The 23,905-nt window shown below is 51.0% G+C and overlaps 1 protein-coding gene across 1 annotated transcript in view; it reads right to left on the bottom strand.

The window, feature by feature from the left end:
• The window catches only part of DOCK4 (dedicator of cytokinesis 4), a 337,471-nt gene that overhangs the window by 169,719 nt on the left and 143,847 nt on the right, over positions 1-23,905 (bottom strand). Inside the window, exons 2-7 of the mRNA XM_036247405.1 lie at positions 19,003-19,086; positions 17,110-17,150; positions 15,087-15,142; positions 11,076-11,172; positions 7,978-8,126; positions 6,749-6,833 (exon numbers count right to left, since the gene is read on the bottom strand). Of these exons, the coding sequence (XP_036103298.1) occupies positions 6,749-6,833; positions 7,978-8,126; positions 11,076-11,172; positions 15,087-15,142; positions 17,110-17,150; positions 19,003-19,086 (512 nt within the window). The remainder of the gene's footprint in view (positions 1-6,748; positions 6,834-7,977; positions 8,127-11,075; positions 11,173-15,086; positions 15,143-17,109; positions 17,151-19,002; positions 19,087-23,905) is intronic.

Raw genomic sequence — 23,905 nt, 5'->3', positions numbered from 1 at the left:
TAAAGGTGAAACATTGAAGTTGAACCTTTAGAAGCCGGAGGTCATCTGTAATTTTTTTCTTTTTCCTGTGCTTTTGGAATCTAAGCAGATGTTAAATTCCACTTTTCCTGCCAACTTCTAAAATTGGACACTACCAAGTTGACAAACCATTGCTTTGAGAATTTGTTTTCTTCCCCTGGCCGGTTTGGCTCAGCGGTTAGAGCGTCGGCCCGCGGACCAGAGTCCCGGGTTTGGTTCCCGTTAAGGGCACGTACCTCAGTTACAGTTTGTCCCCGGCCCTGGTTGGGGTCGTGTGTGTGTGGCAGCCAGTCTGTGTGTCTCTCTCACATCGATGTTTCTCTCTCTCTCTCTTACCCCCTCTCCCCTTTCCGCTTTATCTGAAGATAAATGCAAAAATGTCCTCGGGTGGGATTGAAAAAAAGAGAATGTGTTTTCTTAATCGTTAATGTTAAAAGGATACCAAGGCACAGAGCAGATCCAAGCCTGAAGATCCAAGGATGCTACTGCTCCCTTACCACCTCCCAGGGTGAGAACACAGTATGAGTCACCCTTCAAAATCAGACTCGCAGCTCAACTATGCAGCTACGACGTCGCGTTCCTCCTCATCAAAAGGTCTTTTAAAGTCTACCGCACTGCAACATCATGGTGGTTTTCTGAGGCAGGCAGTGGTAACCCATATTCCATGACCAGGGCAAGAAAATGTTTCCGACCTGCCTTGCAGCTCTAGGGGTGCAGACCTGTGAAAGCCAGGTGGGTGTCTAATGTAGCAAGAGCATCTGTGTCCACCTGTCGCTTTCTTCCTGAATGCGGCCAGCCTAGGCTACCCCTGGAGGCAGGACCAGAAGTGAGGAGAAGGTAGGGCTGACCATTCATTCAACGCACGTTTGTGGAGTGCCTACTGTGTGCCAAGCACCAGACACGGTCCACGCCTCCACGGAGCCCTCTGCCAGGGGAACAGACATCACCAACCGTGTCACACCCAACTATGAAACTGCCGGTGTGATGAGCAGACGAGAGGAACCGGGTGATCGGGATGCTCTTGGGGGCGACCTGAACTGGGGCGGTGACCTGTTAGCCCAGAGGAAGTGTGAGCGGGGACCAGGAACCAAGGACAGCCCTTCTCGAGCTACCTGCAGCAGACAATCAGGCCGTCCCTCGCCGTGACCTCCTGCAGGTCAGGAGGTCCATGAAATACAACGAAAACGCCACGTCACCAGTGCCGAACGGGACCACGCGCAACGGCCTGTGTGTGGACAGGACAGGTGCAGGGGACGTGGCGGGTTCTCGCTTTCAGAACACACACGGCCCAAGAGCCATTCTCTGCACACTCCCTTGACGACGAAAACGGCAGTGCAGGGATTTTAACTCCAGTCACCGAGTCCCGTCCTGGGCATCGCGCGGTTTCTACACGCACCTCCCTGCTAGGCTTCTAAGTCTAGGTCAGCGACTCCTGACTGGCTGACCAACATCCGAAGGCAAAAAGTGGCATCTAAATATACAGCTGTCAATGCCGCCGCCTCAAATCACCAGGACGCTTCACGCTGTTGTCTCTTAATTTGCACCACTCACAGCGTGAATGGCTGCAATTAACCAGATGCATCCAGCCACAAGCACTGTGGGCTCAACAGGTGCAGCGGAGACGTCGTGTAAACGTGGGGAACAAGCGCCCTTTCCTCGCAGGTGGACCTCGGGGGGGCGGGAGGGGCAAGCCTTGGCCATCCCTACTAGAAAAAGGTTCCTACAGAAAAATATTCTAGGAAAAAAGCACGATTCTGCCTTGTTGTCCAGGAAGGTGGCTCTATTTTCTGCTTTGAGAATTCTTTTCCCCAGCATCAGACAGTCATAAAACTACATTTCTTTAACTCACAAAGAAGCTTTTTTCTCCCCGAAATTGCCAGCCGATGTACTGATTTACTTGGACGGGCAGGGTGACACAGGACACGCTACTCTGAAGAGATGAATGACCACTAAAGCCTGGAGCGGGAGAAACCTACGGAATCCCTATGAAAAGGACAGACCTCAGTGGGACGCCTGGTCTTCACCCGGAACAGGCCAACTCCAGACCGATCCTGGCGTCGCTAAAAGCCGCGGGGAAATGAGCCCCGTCACTCATGCAAAGACGCCAACATCTCTAAACGGGGGGTCTCTGCCTCGACACGGGCGAGCACCACGGGGCTCTTCAAACATGCGTTTGAAGGTGCCGCCCAGAACAATGAAGCGAGAATTTCTAGGGGACAGGGCTCCAGACGGTGGTCCTTCCAAAGCTCCCAGGGGACCTGAATGTGTGGTGAGTTGAGATCAGACGCAAAGCTGAACGGACAGGTACCACTGTAGCTTTCGCACGGTCAGCGCCTTGGAACCGCGTCTCCACGTGCCCTCGTCTCGAGCCTGCCGGGTGCACCCTCTGCACAGGGACCTGGGTCCTCCCAGGGGCGCACTCGCCCTCCCCGCCTTTCTCCCAGGGCTCGGCAGGATGGACCCAGTAGGTTACGACTATTTGTTGATCTCTTGGTAGTTCACTACTTTGGGGAACTGCTAAAAATGTCTCTGTGAAAATACCGCTACAATTGCAAAATCCGAGAGGCATGCTCACACCGGAAGAGCTCTCATTTGGGAGTTCAGACAGACAGACAGACAGACAGACAAGACCCATCTCTGAAATAACGGACCGTTGCAAAGGCCCCTACCAGTGACTCGGAACGCGCTTACAGTTCAGCTAGACTGCTGATCAGGAACTAAAACAGATTCACCCCAAAGACTGAGGTGACGCACATGCTGAACCCCCACACACGGCACAGCGTCTTCCGTTGGGGCATTTAGCTCCACGCCACAGTCCCAGGGCCACGGGTAAGGATTGGCCACCTGCCTTTTTCCCTGCAGCACTAGTGACAGTCTGGGCTGGACCGTTCTCTGTCGCGGGGCTGTCCTGGGCTTTGTGAGATCTTGGCAGCCGTCTGTAGCCTCCACCCACCAGATGCCAAGAGCACCTCCCCCCAGCCCTGCCCACCATCGCCCCCAATTGTGATGATGGAAAATGTCTCGACATCGTCCAGGATCTTGGGGGGGAGGGGGGATTGGCTCTGTTTGAGAAGCACTGGCCTACCCCCCAAGGGTCACAGAACAAGCAGGGAACATGACCTTATCAAGCCAAGGAAGCTTCCTAAACAGATTCTCCTCCTGCTCCCGGCACCAGAGAACCCATCTGCCACAGTTCCCTTTCTTCACAGGAAAACGGGGACCTGGCCTTCGGCAGTAAACCAAACCGTCCAGGAGCACGTAGTTCCGCGGTGGGGTTCGGCCCTTCACCGCCTGGGTGAGCGCAGTCGGGTGAGGAGGTCTGCCCACAGGGCAGCGGCCCTGAGCAAGCCTGCTCCAAATGTGCGCTACGGCCTCGGGGAGACGCTGGCCCCGCGTGTGAACGGCGACACGGAAGGTGTAATGAAAAAAAGAAGCGGCAGCGTCTTCCGTTGGGGCATTTAGCTCCACGCCACAGTCCCAGGGCCACGGGTGACAATCACCCACCACACTACAAGCAGTGGTGGTGGGGCCTGCTACCTCCCCAGGGAACTCGATCTTGTCAGTCACGTTGGCGTCGCCCTGGCTGGTGGGGCTCGGTGGTGAGAGTATCGGCCCTCGGATGAGAGGGTCTCAGGTTCAGTTCTGCTCAAGGGCCTGTACCGGGGCTGCAGGTTCGATCGCCGGTCCTGGTTGGGGTCGTGCGGGAGACAACCAACTGGTGTCTCTCTCACATCGATGTTTCTCTCTTTCTCCCTCCCTCCCCCTCTATCTAAAAATATCAATGGAAAAAATCCTCGGGTGAGGAGCAACAACAAAGAGCCACCTGAGTGTCCCGGGGCGGGGGTCGGCAGGCACGAGAGGCTGCCTGAGGAAGAAGAAGACATGTCCTTCTGCAGCTGAGAAGCACTTGGGTTTTCCCTGTGTTGTTTTCTTCGCTTTAGAAATTGAAAAATGCAACCTCTGTTAGGAGAAATTAAACATTCATGCAAAACGACAATGCCCTGGTTTTCCTCATCTGTAAACTGAAGGCTACAGACTAGGATTTGAGATAAAAAAAATACCAAAAATACAAAAACGAAAAACTAAACCCTCCCACGGCAGCCATGGCTAATTAGTGGTAGTTCTTTCCCGCCAATAACAGCCCCTGGCCATCAGTCACAACCCAAATGAGACCCCCGAATCTTATCGACATGGCACCCTCACCCGCCAGCACCGATCAACTGGAATGTGGAAAGATGAAATCAATTTACCATCCCACACGCGACATTCAATGAAAGGAACAAAGATAAAAATCACTGGCACACAAAATTGGACTAGGGAAAGTATATATTTGTGTCAGACTTTGTTAGTTGCTTATCAAGTATTTGACACCCCTACCTAAATATGAGGCTGCAACTATGTTCTGGCCAAGGAGATATAAGTGCAAGTGTTGTGTGAAACTTCCAGGAAGTTTCATTAAAGTAGTTGAATCCACTGAGAGGAAACTTTCTCCTCCCTACTGCTGGAGAGCAGAAGCAATGGCTGGAGCTCCTGCAGCCACACTCTGTTTTGAAGTATTCTGGATGATGGAAGCAATGCACTGCATAGCAGAAAAATGAGAGCCTGTATCCACATCTGAGCCCAGAACTTCTTGCTTCTGGACTTGCATATTATGAGAGAGAAATAGATTTCTATCATATCAAAACTTTTATTTGTTTCATTAGAGCCAAATTTAATCTTAAGCTTTAGCATATAAGGTATCAGTTCTTCTGGCCACCTCACTTGTCTAAGGATAAACTAAAGGTGAGGAAAAAATGAAAATCAACTGAATGCCTAGGCACATGCATTTCTTACTTAATATGCATTTAAAAAAACATGATAAGAATTATATCCCCAATTAACAGATGAAGAAACTGAGGCTCTGAGAGATTAAGCAGTAAGTCCAAGATCTCTCCAAGGAGAGACAGAAGTCAAATCCAGCTGTTTGGATCTACACCCGTGATTTTTCCGCTGCTTATTAAGTACAAAGTACTATACAAGATGATCTTAGATATACTAGAAGAAACAGAAGACACAGTGCCCACTCTAAAGAAACTTCAAATTGAGTGAGAGATTTAAAAAATAAAAGTGGACCTGGCCGGTTTGGCTCAGCGGTTAGAACGTCGGCCTATGGTCCAGAGAGACCCAGGTTCGGTTCCCGCTAGGGGCACGTACCTCGGTTGCAGTTTGTCCCTGGCCCTGGTTGGGTTGTGTGGGTGGCAACCACTCGATGTGTCCCTCTCACGTCGATGATTCTCTCTCTTCCTCTCTCTCCCTCCCACTCTATCTGAACAAAAAATGGAAAAGTGTCCTCAGGTGAGGATAAAAAAATAAATAAATAAAAATAAAATAATAAAGTAAAATAAAAAGTAAAAGTGAGAGACAAAATATGATCCTCAACAAAAAGATGTCCCATTGGAGGATATGACCACCAAGAACATTATACGGATTTGATTTGTTATAAAAACTAAGAAGTAGTGAAGACGTTGATTCGGAATACTATTACTTTATTCCTTCCCCTTCCCTGCCTTCTTCCAGCTGACCTTGAACTGTGTCCCTTCGATTCGCGGGATCCTCAGCTCAGCGGTGTGGTCAGAAGGACACACAGCGTGAACTGTCCCTCTAGGAAGCTCAATGGAAAACAAACCATCTACAAAGACAGAATTTATTTCAACCTATATAATGAGGCGTAGATAGTCCAAACAAATCCATGACTAAGGAAAAAACTGAAAGCAGTATTAAGAATGGTTTTCTCAAATCACACATAAGCCCTGATGGACTTACTGGTGATTTTGCCCAACATTTTCACATACAGATAATCTCAGGGTCAAGAACAGCCCACCGTGGGCTTGGAAAGCTACCTCAAAGAGGCAGCGTCTTCCGAAAAGGACCCTATTATTTGCCACAGGCGCCCCCTCTGGGAACAGCTGAGACACAACAGAAATGAAACTCCACCCGGGGGCGTGGCCCTGGAAAACCCTTCCCAACCACCTGCTTCTTTCTCTGAGTCTGAGTTTTTAAGAGTTTCCTTCGTATCAAGAGATTAGGTAAATTCTACACAACTATTAAGAATACGAGGCTCCATACAAAGCACATTGGACCAGATCGGAGGAATCTAGGCGCCTGGCAAACAGCTGGGGTACTCCAAGCCGAAGTCCTCACCACCTCAGCTGTCATAACGAAACAAACGAGTCACGGGTGATGCCGTGACGGGCGACCTGATCCAGTATTTCAGGGTTACGCACTGGCTTCAGCACTTGGAAATGGGTCGGGGTGTGGGAGGGTTAGGGTCAGACCCGCAGTTGCAGACCAAGGAGACTCCCAGGAGTCTGTTCCTAGTGATGACGGGGGTGGAGCGGGGGAGGGGGGCACATTGGTGAGCTAGGATTAGACACCATTAGTCAGAGCACCGTCCTGAAACACAACAGGGAAAAGTGCATGGCTTCTAAGCGTTTCACTAGACTAGGCAAAAAGTACAAAGATTTGCAAAAGAACCTAACACTTGTTTGGGTTTACTTCCTAGTCCTGGGAGCGGCGGCTGAGCGAGGACGCCGTGTCGTTGTGAGACGGGCAAGGTGTCTCAGTTATGTACTTAAGGCACGGTCGCTCAGCGCTGCACCCTCTTTCCTTGCTCCAACCACACCTGGCACATCCTTTCTTACCCGATGAACAAGCACCAAGAGTGCCATCACACCCGGCGTTTCCTACCTACCAATCGGTACAGCTCGGTGATGCTGATGTCCTCCGGGTCCACCATGGCATACTCCTTCCTGGGCACCAGGTCCAGGCCCAGCTGTCTAGAAAACAAACGCACAAGTGCGGGAGAAAAGTCAACTTTAGGCGTACGTTGAAAATACTGATTTTCACTTCATCGCTTTGAAATGAGACCTATCAGCCCCATGCGTTTCTCACCCGTGATTTTTACTCTGTGTAACTTGTTGCCGTGATGGGGCCACCAGTGCAACAGGCTGAGAAACAGAAGATGACTCGAGCGGGCAATGGGGAGTAAGGGGGTGGCGCTCTCAGTGGGGTGACCCCACCACCGGGGGCCTCGGTGTTCTATAGTGGGGGCCTGGAGCGCCTGCCGACAGTCACCCCGAGAACCCTTCCAGCTTGGCCGGGGGGGACCAGACCCAGACTTAAGTTCCCTCCGGGCCCTGGAGTTGCACAGAGGGAAGTCGGCGTCTAGGACTCGACCGGGCTCCACGGCACCCGTGGTGTTCAGAACTGACACGCTTCTAACGGGACCCTGCGCGACATGTGCGTGGCCACCAGTCATTCTTAGAGGGCCCTGGTGTCAGTCATCAGGAGAATCGCAGGAAAGGCAGGGGCCAAGCTGGGGCGGCACTGGCACAGGCCTGGGCAGGAGCAACGGTTTCCTCCCGTGTCAGGTGTCACACCTCCCTGTGGAGGACTCAACTGTGCCCCCCAAGCACGGAAGCTTTTCACTGAGTTCTGCGAGCAGCTCCTCGAAGAGGCTACAGATGTGCCCGGGGTGAGGCGTGTGCAGGGAAAGACCCGCGGTGAGACTGTCCCCGGGGGCCGCTCATGTCAGCATCTCCCGACCGACGGCACTGGCCCTGTGACCGTGATGCGGAAGAGCCATATGTTCAAAGGAAATGCACATGCCAAACCTAACAGCCCACCTGAAAAGCGGAGCTGATGTAGCAGAAGCCACACCTAACACCCCTGCCATCTTTCATGTTCGTGAGCACGGCCCCCCATCTGGCCACACGGGACACGTGTGAGCACGCTGCAGCCCGGTGCCCACGCCAGCCCAGCCCTAGGGAATGTGGGTCTGGGCTCCATCAATGACAGTTTGCACGGAACCCCCAAAACGGGACGACAGGGAAAGCCCCAGGAAGGGTCTTCCGGCGCGAGTGCCGCGTGTCCCCCACTCATCGTGCTCGGCGCCCGCCGTCCCTGCGCGGCCGCACTCACTCGTTGCCCCAGTCGAGACGGGCGGTGATGTGGCGCTTCACGTCCTTCATCCGGTCGTGGGTCAGGTGGCCCACCAGCACCTGCCGCCGCAAGTCCAGGATCTCGTTCATGATGTGCCGCAGCCGGTGGAAGAGGTCGCCTTCGTTTCTCTGCAACACGCAAACGGGCAGACTCAGTAGGTGACCCCACGCTGAGCCGTGGGGACCCCAGAGGACAGGGAGGACCACGTCCTACATGCTCGCCTCTCTGAGGACAGAGTCTTCCTTAACAGACGCCCCTCGTGTCCGCCGACGCTTTGCGGCTCTGTCTGCTGTCACTCAGCTTGATGACACTGCTCCCCTGCCCGAGAAGCCACTGTCACAGCTCAGACTGCCCAGCAGACACAGTCTCTGCTGGGCCGTCCCACCCGGGTGCAGTCAATGGTCAGTGGGAACGGTGAACTCAAGTCAAAGAAAGTACGTACGGAAAGTAAGACAGAAGTCAGATCTCAAGCCGCGGAGGCCAGCTGCCAGCTCCCTCCAGCACTACCGTCACGGAGTGCCCGGCATCCTGCATCCGGGACCAGCTGGACTTTCAGGGCTGTCCCCCTGGGACTTCGGTGTAAGAGCCCAGCTCTCCCTGACGGCAGGGACCCAGATGCGCCCCAGCGCTGACCCGCAAACCTGCCCGACCAGCGCGTGCGAAGACCACCACCCGCTCTGCCGGTCAGTCCTCGCGGGATGCTTCTTTAAAAGCTGGCTCCTAGGAATCAGACCGCTCTGAATACAACTCAGAAACGCGACCCGTGCTCCTAGCCTGATGTTCAACGGAAAAAGGCAGGCACCATAGCAAACACTTGAGATCAACCAGCACCGACACATTCCTGTAATAGATCAGAAAGGCCGCGGAACGTTCCTTGTGAGAACTGGGTGTTTTAGAGAAAGGGGAAGTTTCAATTCGCCGGAAATGAAGACAGCGTGAGTTCGGGGGCAGCGGACAGACCTAGATTTGGACTCGGCCTTCGCTCTGAGCACGAGACCCTGGACAGATGGTCTCGGGTGAGGTCCGTGAGTCAGAACTACCTGGCAGACCCACACCTGCCGGCCCAGGGCCGGCACAAAGCGCCCAGTACACGGCTGCTGCCCCTCTGCCGAACGTGTCACGGCTCTATCCGTGGTGATTAACTGATGCTCTAAAGGGCTGCTCTAGGCCCCTGCCGAGGTCATTGTAGAGCAAGCAGCTAGCATTTCTGCAGCACCCTCCAGCCGCTCAGAAGGTCAGAGTCCTCCTACCGAGCGGGTCTCACGCGCCGCCTACGACTGAGACGTAACTGCCCCCGTCCAGCCTCTTCCAGTGGAGAAGCCAGGTGCCTTAAAACCACCGAAACGGGTGGACAGTGCCCCAGTGCGCTCAGCACTGAGCCTTAAACCAAGACACTGGCCACGGAACATCCGCATCGGGACAAGAGAACCCAAAAGGGCCAACAGAGCCAAGTCAGCCTCATTCTCAAGGTAAAAAAAATCTGATCTCCAGGGTCAACTTTATATGGGTTCCCAGGGTCACTGACAACATTTCCAGCGTCCAGGGAAACGAAAATCATTCTGCCTCCATCGTTCCGGATACTCGGCAGTGTGGAGGTTACTCCTACAACTCACAACACACAGATTTGCAAGCCAATCGAGTGTGTCCCCAAAATAGACGCTCGGAACCTCAAAAGCAGGTAAAAATGGCTAGAAAAGGCAGCACCAAGAGGAAATTCAACTTTGGTCCCCATACGACAGGGACGTGCCCTGGGGATGAACGGATGACACATGTCCATAAATCTGACATTGGGTATTTGGGAGGCAGTAATGGGGACATTTCAAATCACTTAGTTCTCCACGTTAGTGCCCCGCACGATGCTGTTTTCAGTGAAACAACACTTGGATTTTCTATTCTTTCCAGCATCACTGTTTTTAACCGCAAGAGTCAACATGCCCTTTGCCGGCCCCGCACAGAGCCCTCAGGTCCGTTACCTCAACTCGCCTTTCCCAATCCAGCGAGAAGCTTAGACTCGGGAGTTTCATCTAAGGGTGTCCGTGGATTTTACGACGGAGTCCCAAAGCCACAGGGCCCGGCCAGATTAATCCAAAATCAAAAGGCTTTTTCCTGGTGACGTTTTAAGGTTCTCTTGCCCGCATGAAATACCCGACTGCGCTGTCTACGGACCACAGGGTAGGTAAGCACTGTCGTCCTGTGCCCGTCCCCACCGAGACAGGCACCCCGACAGGCTCTTCGAACCCTTTTGTCAGGATAAGAACCCCTTGGTATTTTGAACATATCCCCACAAGTGATGAAGCTGCTCTGTACGTGTCTTTGGAAAAAAAAAAAAAAAGGAAATAGTTGTCATCTGTCCCTCAATCTTGGCCACCCCCTAATTTCCACATATACAGGGGTTCGGGCTCCATCCACGTCAGAATCCAAGCTCAAGCCCGTTCCCAGGTGGCCCTGAGCACAGACTTCACTCTGTCTCGTGTCCCTGGCTGGTGAGCTGGGATAATCACTGTCACTGTTTTCTCAAGTGGTTGGAGGAATAACTACGACATTGCATAGAAAGTATCCCCACAGGGTCGGCAACACAGGCGCTCGATAAATGTACTTGTTATAGTAAGTAAATAAGTACATATATGCAGACCTCCCCGCAAATGGACCCCCCCTTTTAATTCAGGAAACATTTTTTTGCTGGTATAGAACAGAAAATTCTCACTGATTCTGGCTCAGTTGTCTATCCCTTTCACTACACCTGAATCACTTAGAGGGAGCTGAAATATAATAAAATACCTCCAGCACCAAAATTATATTGAAAATAAGTTTATTTCTCACTTAAAATGTGCCGAGAGTTTGCCAACCATTCCACATGAGACATGCTATTTGATTGGATGGCAGGAGGAGGATCTGTTCCGAAAACACCCGTCAGGCCCACGCGCGGGCACACGGGGTCCCAAGAAGACTGCCCTGCTCTGCACTCGTGCCCCGGGGCAGCTGGGAGTCCTGGCTCAGGTGTTAGTCCACGCCCCCCGTCCACACATTTCTGAGAACCATTCCCACCCCAAGCACCGCGCCGAGGGGACGCAACCTACCACGTACAGCTGTTTCCACATGGCTCCCCAGTCCCTCAGGGTCGATGTCATTTCTGTGATAACGGAGTCTTCGGTGGGAATAACCATTTCAAATTGCCTGTGAAATTAAGGGGAAAACAAAGCGCATGTGCCAATGTCACGCACGACCAATGTCTTCGGGACACTCTGCAAGACAAGGGGGAACAGGACGCCTAGGCCTCGCCCCCCTGGGTTCTGCAGTCACCAGGGTCAGGCTCTCAACTGGGGTGAGGGGTGCCGGGTGGGTCCCCCAGTCCAGCCCCAGAAGGAACAGGCACTGCATCCAACGCGGTCTGAGTGTGGTGGAAAGGCAGGGGTACAGAGGTCCGCTCCAGCCACAGCGACACTGCGACACAGCAGCGCATACCCTCTCCGGGCCCCAAAGCCCGTCCCTGTCACCTGAGGCCACCAGGCTCACCTACCCTGGCAGGTGGCTTTCCCTTCCCTGGCCACAGGGCGTTGAGGCAATGACAGAATCCGGTGGCCACACACATCCAAACTCGCTCGGTGTCATCAATAACGAGACACAGGTACTGACTAGATGCCCCTGACGTAACAGCCGCTTCGTCTCTACTGCGTGTAAACGACTCGGTGTATCTGTCAGTAACGCTCTCCTGCTCGCAAAACTTACTAAGGGCTTACGCCACCCCAGATATCTGAGCGTGCGTTGTGACATGTCCCTCGCTCTGACTGGGGCAATACATTCGTCCACTTCCTCTCTCTAAATCAGAAGCTACGCTCGGAGAGTAGTCGGCCCCGCATCTAGTAAGGCACGGGCGCCGGCCCCACGCCGCGTGGGCACGGAAAGAGAGAGGAAGGGGGTACAGAAGCTTTGTTTGTTCTCCGCACACATGGCGACCCTTTTCTTTGCTCAAGTTTCGCTTTTCAAATTCTTTCCATTTTTATGCAGGTTACAATGGTGAAGTGGCTATTTCGACTGTTTCTCAAAAGAACACTACCAAGTAGACTGATGGGGATTATTTTCTTCCCTCGAGTTTCTTCCCAACGACCACATCGGCTACGTAGAAGGTAAGAGCACATTAGACGCTGCACCAGGCTGTCTGGACGATCAAGGGAAAGGGACTTCTTAGCACGAGGCTAATTAGTGCTCTCCGTTCCTTTCGGATGCTACGGCCAAGGCATAACTGTCATTTGTAAGGTCTCCCTGCCAGCAATTGCGGGAACTAAAATCTTGCCTTGATTTCTTCACTGATAGATGCTCACCTGCTCGGTTCACGCTGCTGCTAAAACACTTGCCCTGTGAGTAGTTGCTTTCTGCCTAGAGCGTAACCACAGCGCAACATGTAACACTGGATTTCACACTAGAAACAAAGTCAGCAATAGCCCATGGGCTGCGATACACACAGACCCTGTCATCAAGACTCCCCCTGACATTTTCAAACGGTAGGGCGTCCGCGTTGCTTTTGCAGTAGCTGTTGCGACGGACACAATGACTCTTTGGACACAGGGAAGATGAAATGACTGGAAGGTCAAGGAGGCAGCAACACATTTCCGGGAAAACCTCACGGCCTGCTTGGCATTTCGAAAGTGGCACGACCTCCGCAGGGAGGCAGCGTCACAGGAGTGGCCTCTCTGTTCGCAAACTATAATTCAGTCCAAGGACCCCGCCCGTCCCACAACCCTTGGAAGACCCAGGAAGAGCACAAAGGCAATTCAGTCTGTGGGAAGTTGATCTGGGTTTGTTCAACCAAAATGCGAATTTTCGAGGAGCACAAAATTGTCATTTTAGGAAAGGCAGCTATTTCGTGTTAATTACCCCCAACGCCAAATCAACATCCAAATGGTCTACCATAGTGGTTGCTCCTGAAATTATCATCTGTTCAGTTGTTCCGAGATGTACTTTGCAGCTGCTTGATCCTGGTGGCCCATCAGGCTGCGAATCCCCCGGACATGAGGGAAGTGACACCCAAAGCCCAGCGAGGGTTCCTCTCGGGAAAAGCAATCGCCTGGTATGACTGGTCCTTAAATGTTTTCAGGCTAAAGGTTTGCTTCCTGTTAGCAGATCCAGACTCTAGGGTCTCAATTCCAACAATATTTTTTTTAGAAAATAAATTTTGGTTCTGCCTCAAAGTTGCATTGCCCAACGCCCATCCTGCCTTGTGTCAGGTGGAAAACCCACCGCCAACCAGGTCTTACACGTCACCAAATTCTAAGTCACCTTTCCCTACATTCAGTCTTCCTTGGGGCTCAGGGAAGACAGCCAGAGGTGAGACAGTTACACAGCAGGGCACAAAAACATAAGCAAAAGATGACACGTCTTTTAATACTATGTCCCTCCCGAATCTGCTTTGAGAGGCCGACGTCCCCTGGGTGAGAAGTCCTCATCTTTGTTGACACCTCGCCTTTCTAGTCCTTGGTCAGAGTGTGAGACGTGGCTCGGTGGCCCTTTGCTCTGGAAAATGGTGGGTGTCAGGGTGGAGTTTGAGACAAAGGTAGCAAGGAGGATGGGGTGCACTGGTCTGCCAGGGTGGACGCTGGAGGAGAACAGGCAGAGACCTGGTGGCTTCCACCTTGCCTGGCCCAGATCAAACCAGCCTGGTGGGGGAACTCCCAAAGGAATGATTACCCTGCTTGAGTCACTTCCGGTGGATTGTGGCCACACAATACTTCTGAGGACACACTTTTATTACAAGTGTGGTAATTATCAGCACCAGAATTATCATGGTTTTCAAGCACAGTTTTAAGTGATTACTATTATTACTACTGAGAACAACAACAACACTACTTAAAGTAGCTAACACTTACCGCATAAGAATTTCCAAGACTCTCAGTTTTATCCATACAGGGAACACTCAAAGGATTTACACCACAGCCTCTGAGCTACCGTGGGAATCCCTGCCTTTCCAGGGAGTGGATGTAAGGATCATCCATTGGAGCCCTGGCCAGTTGCTCAGTGGTTAGAGCGTCGGCCCATGGTCCAGAGGGACGCGGGTTCGGTTCCCGATAAGGGCACGTACCTCAGTTGCAGTTTGTCCCCGGCCCTGGTTGGGGTCGTGTGGGTGGCAGCCAGTTGTTGTGTCTCTCTCACATCGATGCTTCTCTCTCTCTCTTCCTCCCTCTCTCCTTCTTGCTCTATCTAAAGATGAATGCAAAAATGTTCTCGAGTGAGGATAAAAAAAAAAAGGAATCATCCATTCGAATAGCATCCTTGGAATTGTTTCGGGTAATCTCAAGTTTGAAGATATCATTACTGTGCTCTAAAATTTGCTTTTGTAATTTAAAAAAAATGCTATTATTTGCTACTTGCTACTGAACCTGTATTCTTTCTTTCGTCATAAAATAAACAGTCAATGACCCAATGCACATTCCCCGTGACATTGGCAGCTAACATTTGGGTCCAAATCCGTGGCCACTTCCATTGATCTGCTCACGTTTGCTGCCTCAACAAGCAAGTTCTCTGCTTCTTTCCTGCGATGTTTTATTTGAATGATCTGCCTCGAGTTCTTCTGAAAACAGATCGGAAAATTCAAACGGATGGAAAGTCCCAGGTACTCGATGAACTCAGCTGAACTCTATCCCAGAAATGATGTTCTCTGAAGGATAATAATGGCTTTGTGAAGTGGTCACACAAGGAGGTGGTGCTAGCTCTGATCAGACCATCAGACTTAGCTGCTGACAATCAGCGGGGAACCCAGGAAATTCTTGGGGTTCAAGACAGGATAAGCATTCGATGGTCTGACAGCAGGAAACGAACAAGAAGCAGCCCCTTCTGTGTAAGGTTAGGCTGCTGCCGTGACCCGTGGGCAGTGAGAACCCTCCCTCGTGCCCTCGACCCCACCGCTGGCCAGACACAGACGGACCTTCCGTCCCCTCCCCCGACCGCCGGAGTGCCGCCCACCTCTACCAAACAGCACGGACACGCCACTATCTTCCTTCATTCGTCGGTCACGTCAATTACTACGCCTTTCAAATATCACACTAAGCAACGGTCCTGGGAGAATCCTCCAAGTATGAATAAAACGCATCTCTTACCCTTTGTTCTTCACAAAGGCATTTTTCAAGTGAACGTAGCTGGAAGGAAAGATACCCTGGAAGAGAAAAGGTGGAGGTTAGGGCGCCAGCTGTCGCTAAGGCAGCACTGGCTTCACAAGTCGCGTGGATGCAGCACAGCCCACAACCACAACGACGTCAGAAATGGGACACGCGCTCTCTCGCCACATCCCAGACCAGGCTGACTCTACGGCAGCTTAGAGTCAAGCCCCTTCTACTTGTCCCTGGCTTCCACGCTTAAGAATTCTCTCTGAAGCAAATATCATCAAAACACTGTCTCACTCCAAAGCATATTTTTATAAGACAGAGATTTTTTTAAAAATGTGAGGAGTTCTGCCTAGAAAGCATGTTCTGTTGAATTTTTTTTAACTATTGCACGGTTTTGAAAACAGGTTGTTCTTTTTGTTTGTTGGGGGTGTTCTTTCTTCTTCTCTCCCAAAGGCTCGTGTGTGCATTTAAATACACACTAAACACGTGCCGCCTTGAATTTGGAGACACGTATATCAAGTGTTATGGAAGATCTTTGAGGAAAATCAGTTCATCACCAAGCTGCCTTCCGATGGGACAAGAATTAAACAGAAGGAGCCAGGCGGGCGTGGAGCTCCCTGCTGCAGGGAAAAGACGGGACAAGCAACGTGTGCCTTTGTTCTACATGCAAAGTGGGAAGCAACAACATTAAAAATAAATGAACATCAATTTTATTGTCCATTAAATGACAATATCCTCTGACTAAGTTCTGATGCACAATCAAATGACAAATTCAATTAAATATTTAGGAAAACAAATGTCCTTTGAATACATTATCACCCCTGTGGATCCAAGGATGACACAAAACGTAATAAGCGAATTCTGTATATACAATAGTAAAGAGGTATATAGGTTTAAAAATACTTTCTTTCCTTTACAATTTAAATTTGCCTCAATACGGTAAGACTAACAGAGTAATTATAAAGGATCAGGAAAAGGTTAGAATTTGAGATGAGAAGAACAACAGAAATAACAGAAGCCTAATAGAGTTTTTTTTCTCAAGCAAGTTCTAAACGGATAATTAAATGCTAAAGCTATGTTTGCATGTGAGTAGCAGATGTCCCGAAATATCTTTAAATGAGGGCTAAGTATTAAAAGTAAATATATCTATACACTCTCTGGTCCCCCAGGCTCTCTGTGGAATGACCTGAAATAAATGAAATAAAGGAAACAAGTTCTATCATTCAGAAAAAGGCTAACAGGCAGAAAGACAGGCAAAAGAGAAATTACAGAATTTCTGGTCTACAATCCTAATAAAGTCAGAATTCAACCAAAAAAAAAAAAAGAACATGACATATAAAAAAATCTTAGAGAATGTGGGAAGTCTGAGTGAAACCTGGGAGATTAGAACAAAGTAGAAAAATATAGATGTCGGTAAGGATTCGTGTCAAAATCATAAACCATACTGATGAAAGGTAAAACAAAAATTATATTACTTCCTACTCTGATTCCTGAAGATTTATACAAATCTAGAAATGAGTTCAGCTTCGCCTGGAATGCAGCAAGATGAGTGCTTTGCACCCCGATTTTCCCATGTCTCTGCTGCCAAACCTAAAGGAACACTTACCACTGCTCAGATGGAGCAGTCTCCCCAATATTTTACAGATGGTTCTGTGAAAAACTTAAAGATTAAATACCTCAAGTCGACATTTCTTTAGGAACATGTATCTCCCCTGCCTGGATTTTAATTTTGCCCTCTGCGAAACTAACACTTCAAACAGATTTTGTTTATATCTAATGAGCTTATTAAGGCCTTCTCGGTACAAATTTCCAGAGCTACACAGGATTATCATTTGAGAAGCATATCTCAACTGTAATCCAAGTTCAAAGGAATTTCCGAAATTATGAAAATCCGTATTGCCGATCGGCATTTCAGCTAAAAGTCCCAACTGTACTTTCAATTGTATAATGAAATAAAGTAACATAACGCTTTTGAAAAAAATCCCATCATTGTGGTTAGAAGTAATAATTTTTTTACCTTGATGTTTGGGTTTTTTAAGGCAAATCCTCTGTACCAGCCTGCGAAGAAATAATCAGAGTCATATTGAAAGAAACCACGGTGATATTTTAAAGAAGAGAATGATTACAAGTCCATCTGTGCTTTGCGATGTCTCGGGGAAATTCGAGGATCTGCACGAGATGGGACACAATCCGAAATTCTCTCAGCTGACCACACAGCCCAGACTGTGCCATCAGAACAGTGCTCGGCCACCGGTCCTGCAGCGAGTGGGCCTGTCCCAGGCCACGGTGCTGGGGTAGTCGTCCGACAGCATCGGATGAGTAACACTAGTGACTGTGGCCGGGGCCAGCTGGGCCATGGAGATGGCTTTGTGCAGTACGTGACTGTCTCACCACGATGCTGCACCCGGAAACCAACACAAAATAAGATTAGGGAAAAGGAAGAGAGGAGTCAGATCTCACCACTAAGGGGATTGACGGTCACTCTTCCACCAGCAGTGTCCAGCCAGCCAAGCTCGCCTCGTCTTTCCCGTCAAAGTCCACAACTCACCTTTCTACATAAGTAAGTTCAGGGCGTGTGTGTATGTATCCATATACTAGACAGCCCCCCATAAATGTATTATGTTCAAATTACTTTACCAAACAGATGTTCTACTGAATGGAATTTCTTCAATTAATCGAATTTCCAAAAAGAAATACTTGAGCTTTGTGTTTAAGTATTTTTTTCCCCGTAAGTTTTTTTTTTTTAAAGGATATACTGTTAAAAAAAAAAAATCAGTTTTAAAATCAGAAGAAAGGAGAATAAATGGTCAGAAATTTCTATCTCTTAGGGTTTATTAAATCCCTTGAAGACATATCCAAGAAATTGAGCCATTCTTAAATAATTACTTTAACAGAAACCAAACTTTGAGAATTGCAAAATGTCAGAGAGGTCTGTCCAGTTAAACTACGCAGCAAGGTTTCTGATTGTCACACAGCAACCATTAGCTGTGAAGCCATTGCCATGCACCAATTCAAACAGATTTTATATTTATCTACATGCAAAGTAGAAACAGACAAATGCATCGGCAATGACAAAGCATTACATTCCTGAAAGTATCCATTACAGCAGCCAGGATCATGTCCTGCCACCATTTAATACCAGCCTCTAAATATTGTAGCTGTGTCTGGGGGAACACAATTTCATCAATAATGAACCTTGATATGGGAGAATATCATGACGTTATAAATTCCTAATAAGGACAACAAGGTTAAAAGAAAAATGAATATTTGGGGATATACTGATGGGACTTGAAAATGTGTTCTTTCCATTAACAAAGAATAGTCATTTCATCTGGGATCTTTTTAAGGACTCAAGTTTAAGGATGCTTTGTAGAACGGGAACGGAAACATTGTAGAATAAATTAGGTATCTTGATTTAGGGCGTTACCTGCTACATAAATTAATAATAAATCGTACAATTTTGTGTGATGTAACCCACTAAGACTCCAAACGGCTCGAGTAACCTCAGGGCACACCTGGAGGGACGCAGGGAGAAGGCCGCGGCCGGAGCCAAGTCCTCCTGGGCAGGAGCCCTCACCGGGGCTGGGGTTGCCCCACCGTGGGGAAGGGTTTCTGGGTGTCCTTCCTGGGGAACCGACCAGGCCCCTGAGAGTCTAAGAAAGGCCTGCGACTCCCACAAACACAGTCGCCTCGACGGCTTTGCAGGCTGGCGCCCAGTGAATGTAAGGACGTACTACTAGGGGGAAACAGCATCAGCTTAAAAATACCCAGCGATGCTTCTCGTACTCCACACATCGGAAGTGCAAGAAGCAGTCTTGTCAAACGGTTCAGTGGGACTCCTGGCCACTTCCAGACCAGCAGGGGCAGGGACAGTCTGCACACGGCGAGCTCACCCCTCCAGCCCACTCACCGTCACACTTCTCCAGGATCTGCACGGTGTCTCCGATTTCCAGGGACAGGCCGTAGGGGACGGTGCCTCGGAAACTGGCAATGGCTGGAAGAAATGATACAGAGGGGATGAAGGCAATCACATCCAGAGACTGCTACACCCAGTGCGTCCCCCGCAGACCACCCGGCTGGACGAGGGACGTGGCCGGGAAGCCAGCACCCACGGCCACGTTTCCTCTCATCTCTTTTGCAAGAGTCCATCTTTAACCGTCTACGCCTTGCCAACCTCCTGGCCACCTAAACGTGAGTGTCAGGGACGTGGAATGTACCAGATCGCTGTGCCCTACGTATTCACTGCCAGGCTCTCTGCGGCCTTAGGCGGGGTCTACCGTTCTGCGACACGGAGGGAAGGGGACGTCTCCCTAGCCCGTCAGCTCCTCCAGAGAAGGGACGGGGTCTGTGCCCACTGTGTGCCCAGGACCCAGCCAGCAGTCTCCGCGGAGTGAGCAACGGTGACATTTTATTTGGTCACAACTGGGCTCCTCCCCGGGCCTAAGCACAGAGCCACCACGCCCATGCCCATGCCCACGCCCACGCCCACCGCCTGAGCGGACACTGCGTCTGGGACGGGTGGGGAGAGGCCACTTAGCCCTACCTGCAGGCTATTGGACTGGTTTCTGAAACAATTTGCAGGGCTGGGCGGGACCAGGATGTGAAAGCAGAGAGAGAGGTGTGGGTCAGGGGGCCCAGGCAGCTCAGGGTCGTTTTAGAGAAGAAGCACGGGGACCGTCCCAGGAGCAGTGGCGCTAGACTCACAGAGGAGATGAGATGGGCGACATGACAATAATGCCCCTCGGCGCACGAGGAGAGAAGAGCGTCTGTTAAACCCCGTGGATGCTCAAGTCCACTCCCAGGCCCCGTAAAAAGAAAATGAGGGTAAATGCTTTGAGTGCTTGCTTTTTAAAAGACCAACGTTTTGGAAACGAACGTGAGGCTTCTGCTTCAGGGAGACTTGAGCACAGCCCAGCCGCCCGCCCCCCAGTAAAGGGCTGGCCCTGAAGGCACACTCGAGTCTGTCGCGAATAAAACGATGTCAGTGAGTAACGAGCTCCTCGGGACGTTCCAAACCCCTCCGCGGTCTGTGAACAAAACTAACAGCAGAAACCAAAACACAGGACCGAAGAGGTAACCCAGGTCCAGGAGATGGGTGAAAACCACCATACGGTCGGTCTCCCGGTGAGGACATTTGGGATGAGCACCGATTCACGAGGTCGTGTTTGAACTATAACCATTAATGCCACGTGGCCTTACACCGAGGTGCCAGAACTTTCCGTACTTCACAGACGACTTCAAACAACGTTCGGGGCCCTCTTCTTTCAAGGGACTGGCCACCGGACAGACAGACCGATTACAAGTTAAAAGCCTTCCGAACAAGCTCGCACCCAGGACTGCCTTCGACACGCAGGGTGTGACGTCACCTTCTGCCAACCGCAGGGGTTCGGTGGTGCTGTACCGCCGACCCTTCTGGGAGATCCGAGTGCACGGACTCCTCAGCCCAGCTCCACACACAGCTCTTACCACTCACAACCGCCCCTGAAAGTCCCAAGCGGTTGTGAACACCTCCCCACTGCCGGTGCTCCCTCCGACCCCTCTGGTTGTCTCTCCACGTCCCAGTCCACACAATCCAGACTTCACGGGGTTCTGCGGCCCCTCCACCCAAGCCAGCAGGCCCCACACGGTGACACGCCCATCATCTCCGGATGTTCTCCTGCTTCTCTGACCCTCTCCAGCCTGCATCTCTAGACCATCTTTCCGTGGCCGTCCCCTTAAATGTTGGTGTCATCCTCAGAATGCTCGGTGGAAAGGCTGGGGTGGAGGGAAACAACTTCAACCTTGACATCGTGCGTTGCCTTTGGCCACAGATCTTACCACGGAGTAGCTGTGTCCCTTTGGTCAAGATGCCAACTTCTCGGAACCTCCATCACCCCATCGGGCAGCGGGGGTGACAACAAAGGAAATCATTACCACGCTGTCCAGAATGCCCTCGTTACTGAGTTGTTCAAACTATACCTCTTCGCTTCTGTCCATACACAGTCTCCCTATCTGGAGAGAGCATTACAGCTTCCAGGACTACCGGTTGATAAAAGGTTGGCCAAGTCTCTCTACAGATTTGATTTCTTAAGTTTACGGCATAAAATGAACAGCACGGCCACCCTGGGGACCCTTGAGATGACCCACTCATCACATCGAACAAAACAAAAGCTCAACACTAGCATTTCATTTGCTCTGTTGAATGAACAAAATTGACATTTTCGCCTAGGTTTGGTAAACTACATGGCCTCTTTAGAGACTAGGTTTGTAACCAAAGAATGTGTGCATGTGTGTTTGTTAACAGCCTGCGGGGACGACCCTCACAGTGGTTACTTCCTCATGATAAATCACCAGTCCCTGTCTGTCTCCTTCCCACGGGCTCTTCTCTGGGGAGGACAGACTAGTGTATCTTCCTAGGGACTGTCTCCAACAATACTTCTTTGGAACCAAGGTTTTCGGCCTTCCTGATGTTCACAATAGCTCGCGAGTTATTGGTTCTGTTGTATACTGAGTTAGAACGGACTATGAAAATCTTACCTAAAATAAGACAAACTACAAACTACAGTCAGCCTGCTTCATCAATTATTTCACATGCAAGGAAAATTAGGGATGGACAGGATTCCTAGGAGGGCGGGTCTCCTCTGCGGGGAGGTGGTGAGACACTGGCAAATGTGCACAGAGAGCGGGATTAGGCTGACTCCTTCCGAAGACCACGCTTCCCATCCTGGTCTCCTAGGAAACCCAGTGGATGGAGGTCCATCCACACCTCAGCTGCCGCGACTCGGTGGTCCATCCACACCTCAGCTGTGCCGTGACTCAGTGGTCCATCCACACCTCAGCTGCCGCGACTCGGTGGTCCATCCACACCTCAGCTGTGCGGTGACTCGGTGGTCCATCCACACCTCAGCTGTGCGGTGACTCGGTGGTCCATCCACACCTCAGCTGTGCCGTGACTCGGTGGTCCATCCACACCTCAGCTGTGCCGTGACTCGGTGGTCCATCCACACCTCAGCTGTGCCGTGACTCGGTGGTCCATCCACACCTCAGCTGTGCCGTGACTCGGTGGTCCATCCACACCTCAGCTGTGCCGTGACTCGTGACTCGGTGGTCCATCCACACCTCAGCTGTGCCGTGACTCAGTGGTCCATCCACATCTCAGCTGTGCTGTGACTCGGTGGTCCATCCACATCTCAGCTGCCGCGACTCAGTGGTCCATCCACACCTCAGCTGTGCTGTGACTCGGTGGTCCATCCACACCTCAGCTGCCGCGACTCGGTGGTCCATCCACACCTCAGCTGTGCTGTGACTCGGTGGTCCATCCACACCTCAGCTGTGCTGTGACTCGGTGGTCCATCCACACCTCAGCTGCCGCGACTCAGTGGTCCATCCACACCTCAGCTGCGCTGCGACTCAGTGGTCCGTCCACACCTCAGCTGCCGTGACTCGGTGGTCCATCCACACCTCAGCTGCCGTGACTCGGTGGTCCGTCCACACCTCAGCTGTGCTGTGACTCGGTGGTCCATCCACACCTCAGCTGTGCTGTGACTCGGTGGTCCATCCACACCTCAGCTGCCGTGACTCGGTGGTCCATCCACACCTCAGCTGCCGTGACTCGGTGGTCCGTCCACACCTCAGCTGCCGTGACTCGGTGGTCCGTCCACACCTCAGCTGCCGTGACTCGGTGGTCCATCCACACTGCTCAGGGCCCCAGCCCAGACTACACAGTCAGGAGTACGTCTTCTAGTGTTCCATCCCTCCCTTTCTTCTCCCCAGGAGAACATGTCCACATGAGGGTCATCTCTCCTCCAACCCCACTCCCACTCCACCGCAGGGCAGACGCGTAGCACCTGACCAACGGGAGCGGAGGGAATGAAGAGCCATGTCCTCTGGGACCTGGCAGGAGCCCAGTCCAGCCATTCTTCAGACCTCGCCCAGTGTGCAGACCCGAAGGGCCTGACAGGGACCATCACACCACGACTACCCACATGGTGTTTGTAAGCCTGCTGTTCATGTGGCTTATGCTTCCCAAGAAATCCACCCAGCCCTGTACTCCCACGTCATACATTCTCTATGAAGCCTCCTGCTTCCCCTCAGTGACTAGTTCTGAAAGTAAAAGATATTTTGGGGTCCGGCCGGGGTGGCTCAGGGGTTGAGCGTCGACCCCTGCACCAAGAGGTCACCGATTCGATTCCCAGTCAGGGCACATGCCCAGGTTGTGGGCCGATCCCCAGCAGGGGGCGTGCAGGAGGCGGCCAGTTGATGTTCTCTCTCATCAATGTTTCTATGTCTCTCTCCCTCTCATTTCCTCTCTCTCTAAAATCAATAAAGGGGGGGAAAAAGATATTTTGGAGGGGGAAAATGCTGCTACTTTATCTTTGAGATTTTAATGGGAAATTAAAGCAAAACTCATGAAACTACCCAATCAGAGAACCAGGATAAAAATGAACATTACCGACTCAGCACCAATTATAAATAAACGTTTAAACCCTTCCTCAGGGTTTTTCAAGGGCACCAAGTCCCCCTGGGGATCTTACCCTCTGTTCTCCCACTTCCAAGTTCATCGGCCAACGGAGCCAAGACCACTCCGCCTCTCCTCACCGCACAGTTCAGCTCACTACTGGTCCCAGATGTTGTCTACAACAGTGCACATCTGGGTTCTCTGTCAGCAAACTACTACGGCATTTAAAAGAAACTTTAAAAACTACGCCTCCCCGACCCCCCCAACACATTTCATTTTTACAACAGAGATTAAAAATCACTGTGCTTGACTCGAGTTAAAAATCTTTGTCAATATTGACCCTTTCCCCTCCAACAATGAAATTTGCCAAACAAAT

This window comes from Molossus molossus, unplaced genomic scaffold, assembly GCF_014108415.1.
Source record: "Molossus molossus isolate mMolMol1 unplaced genomic scaffold, mMolMol1.p scaffold_m16_p_7, whole genome shotgun sequence".
Lineage (NCBI taxonomy): Eukaryota > Metazoa > Chordata > Mammalia > Chiroptera > Molossidae > Molossus > Molossus molossus.
The sequence above is the reverse complement of the archived record's forward strand: the minus strand, read 5'-3'. Positions and strand labels throughout refer to the sequence as shown.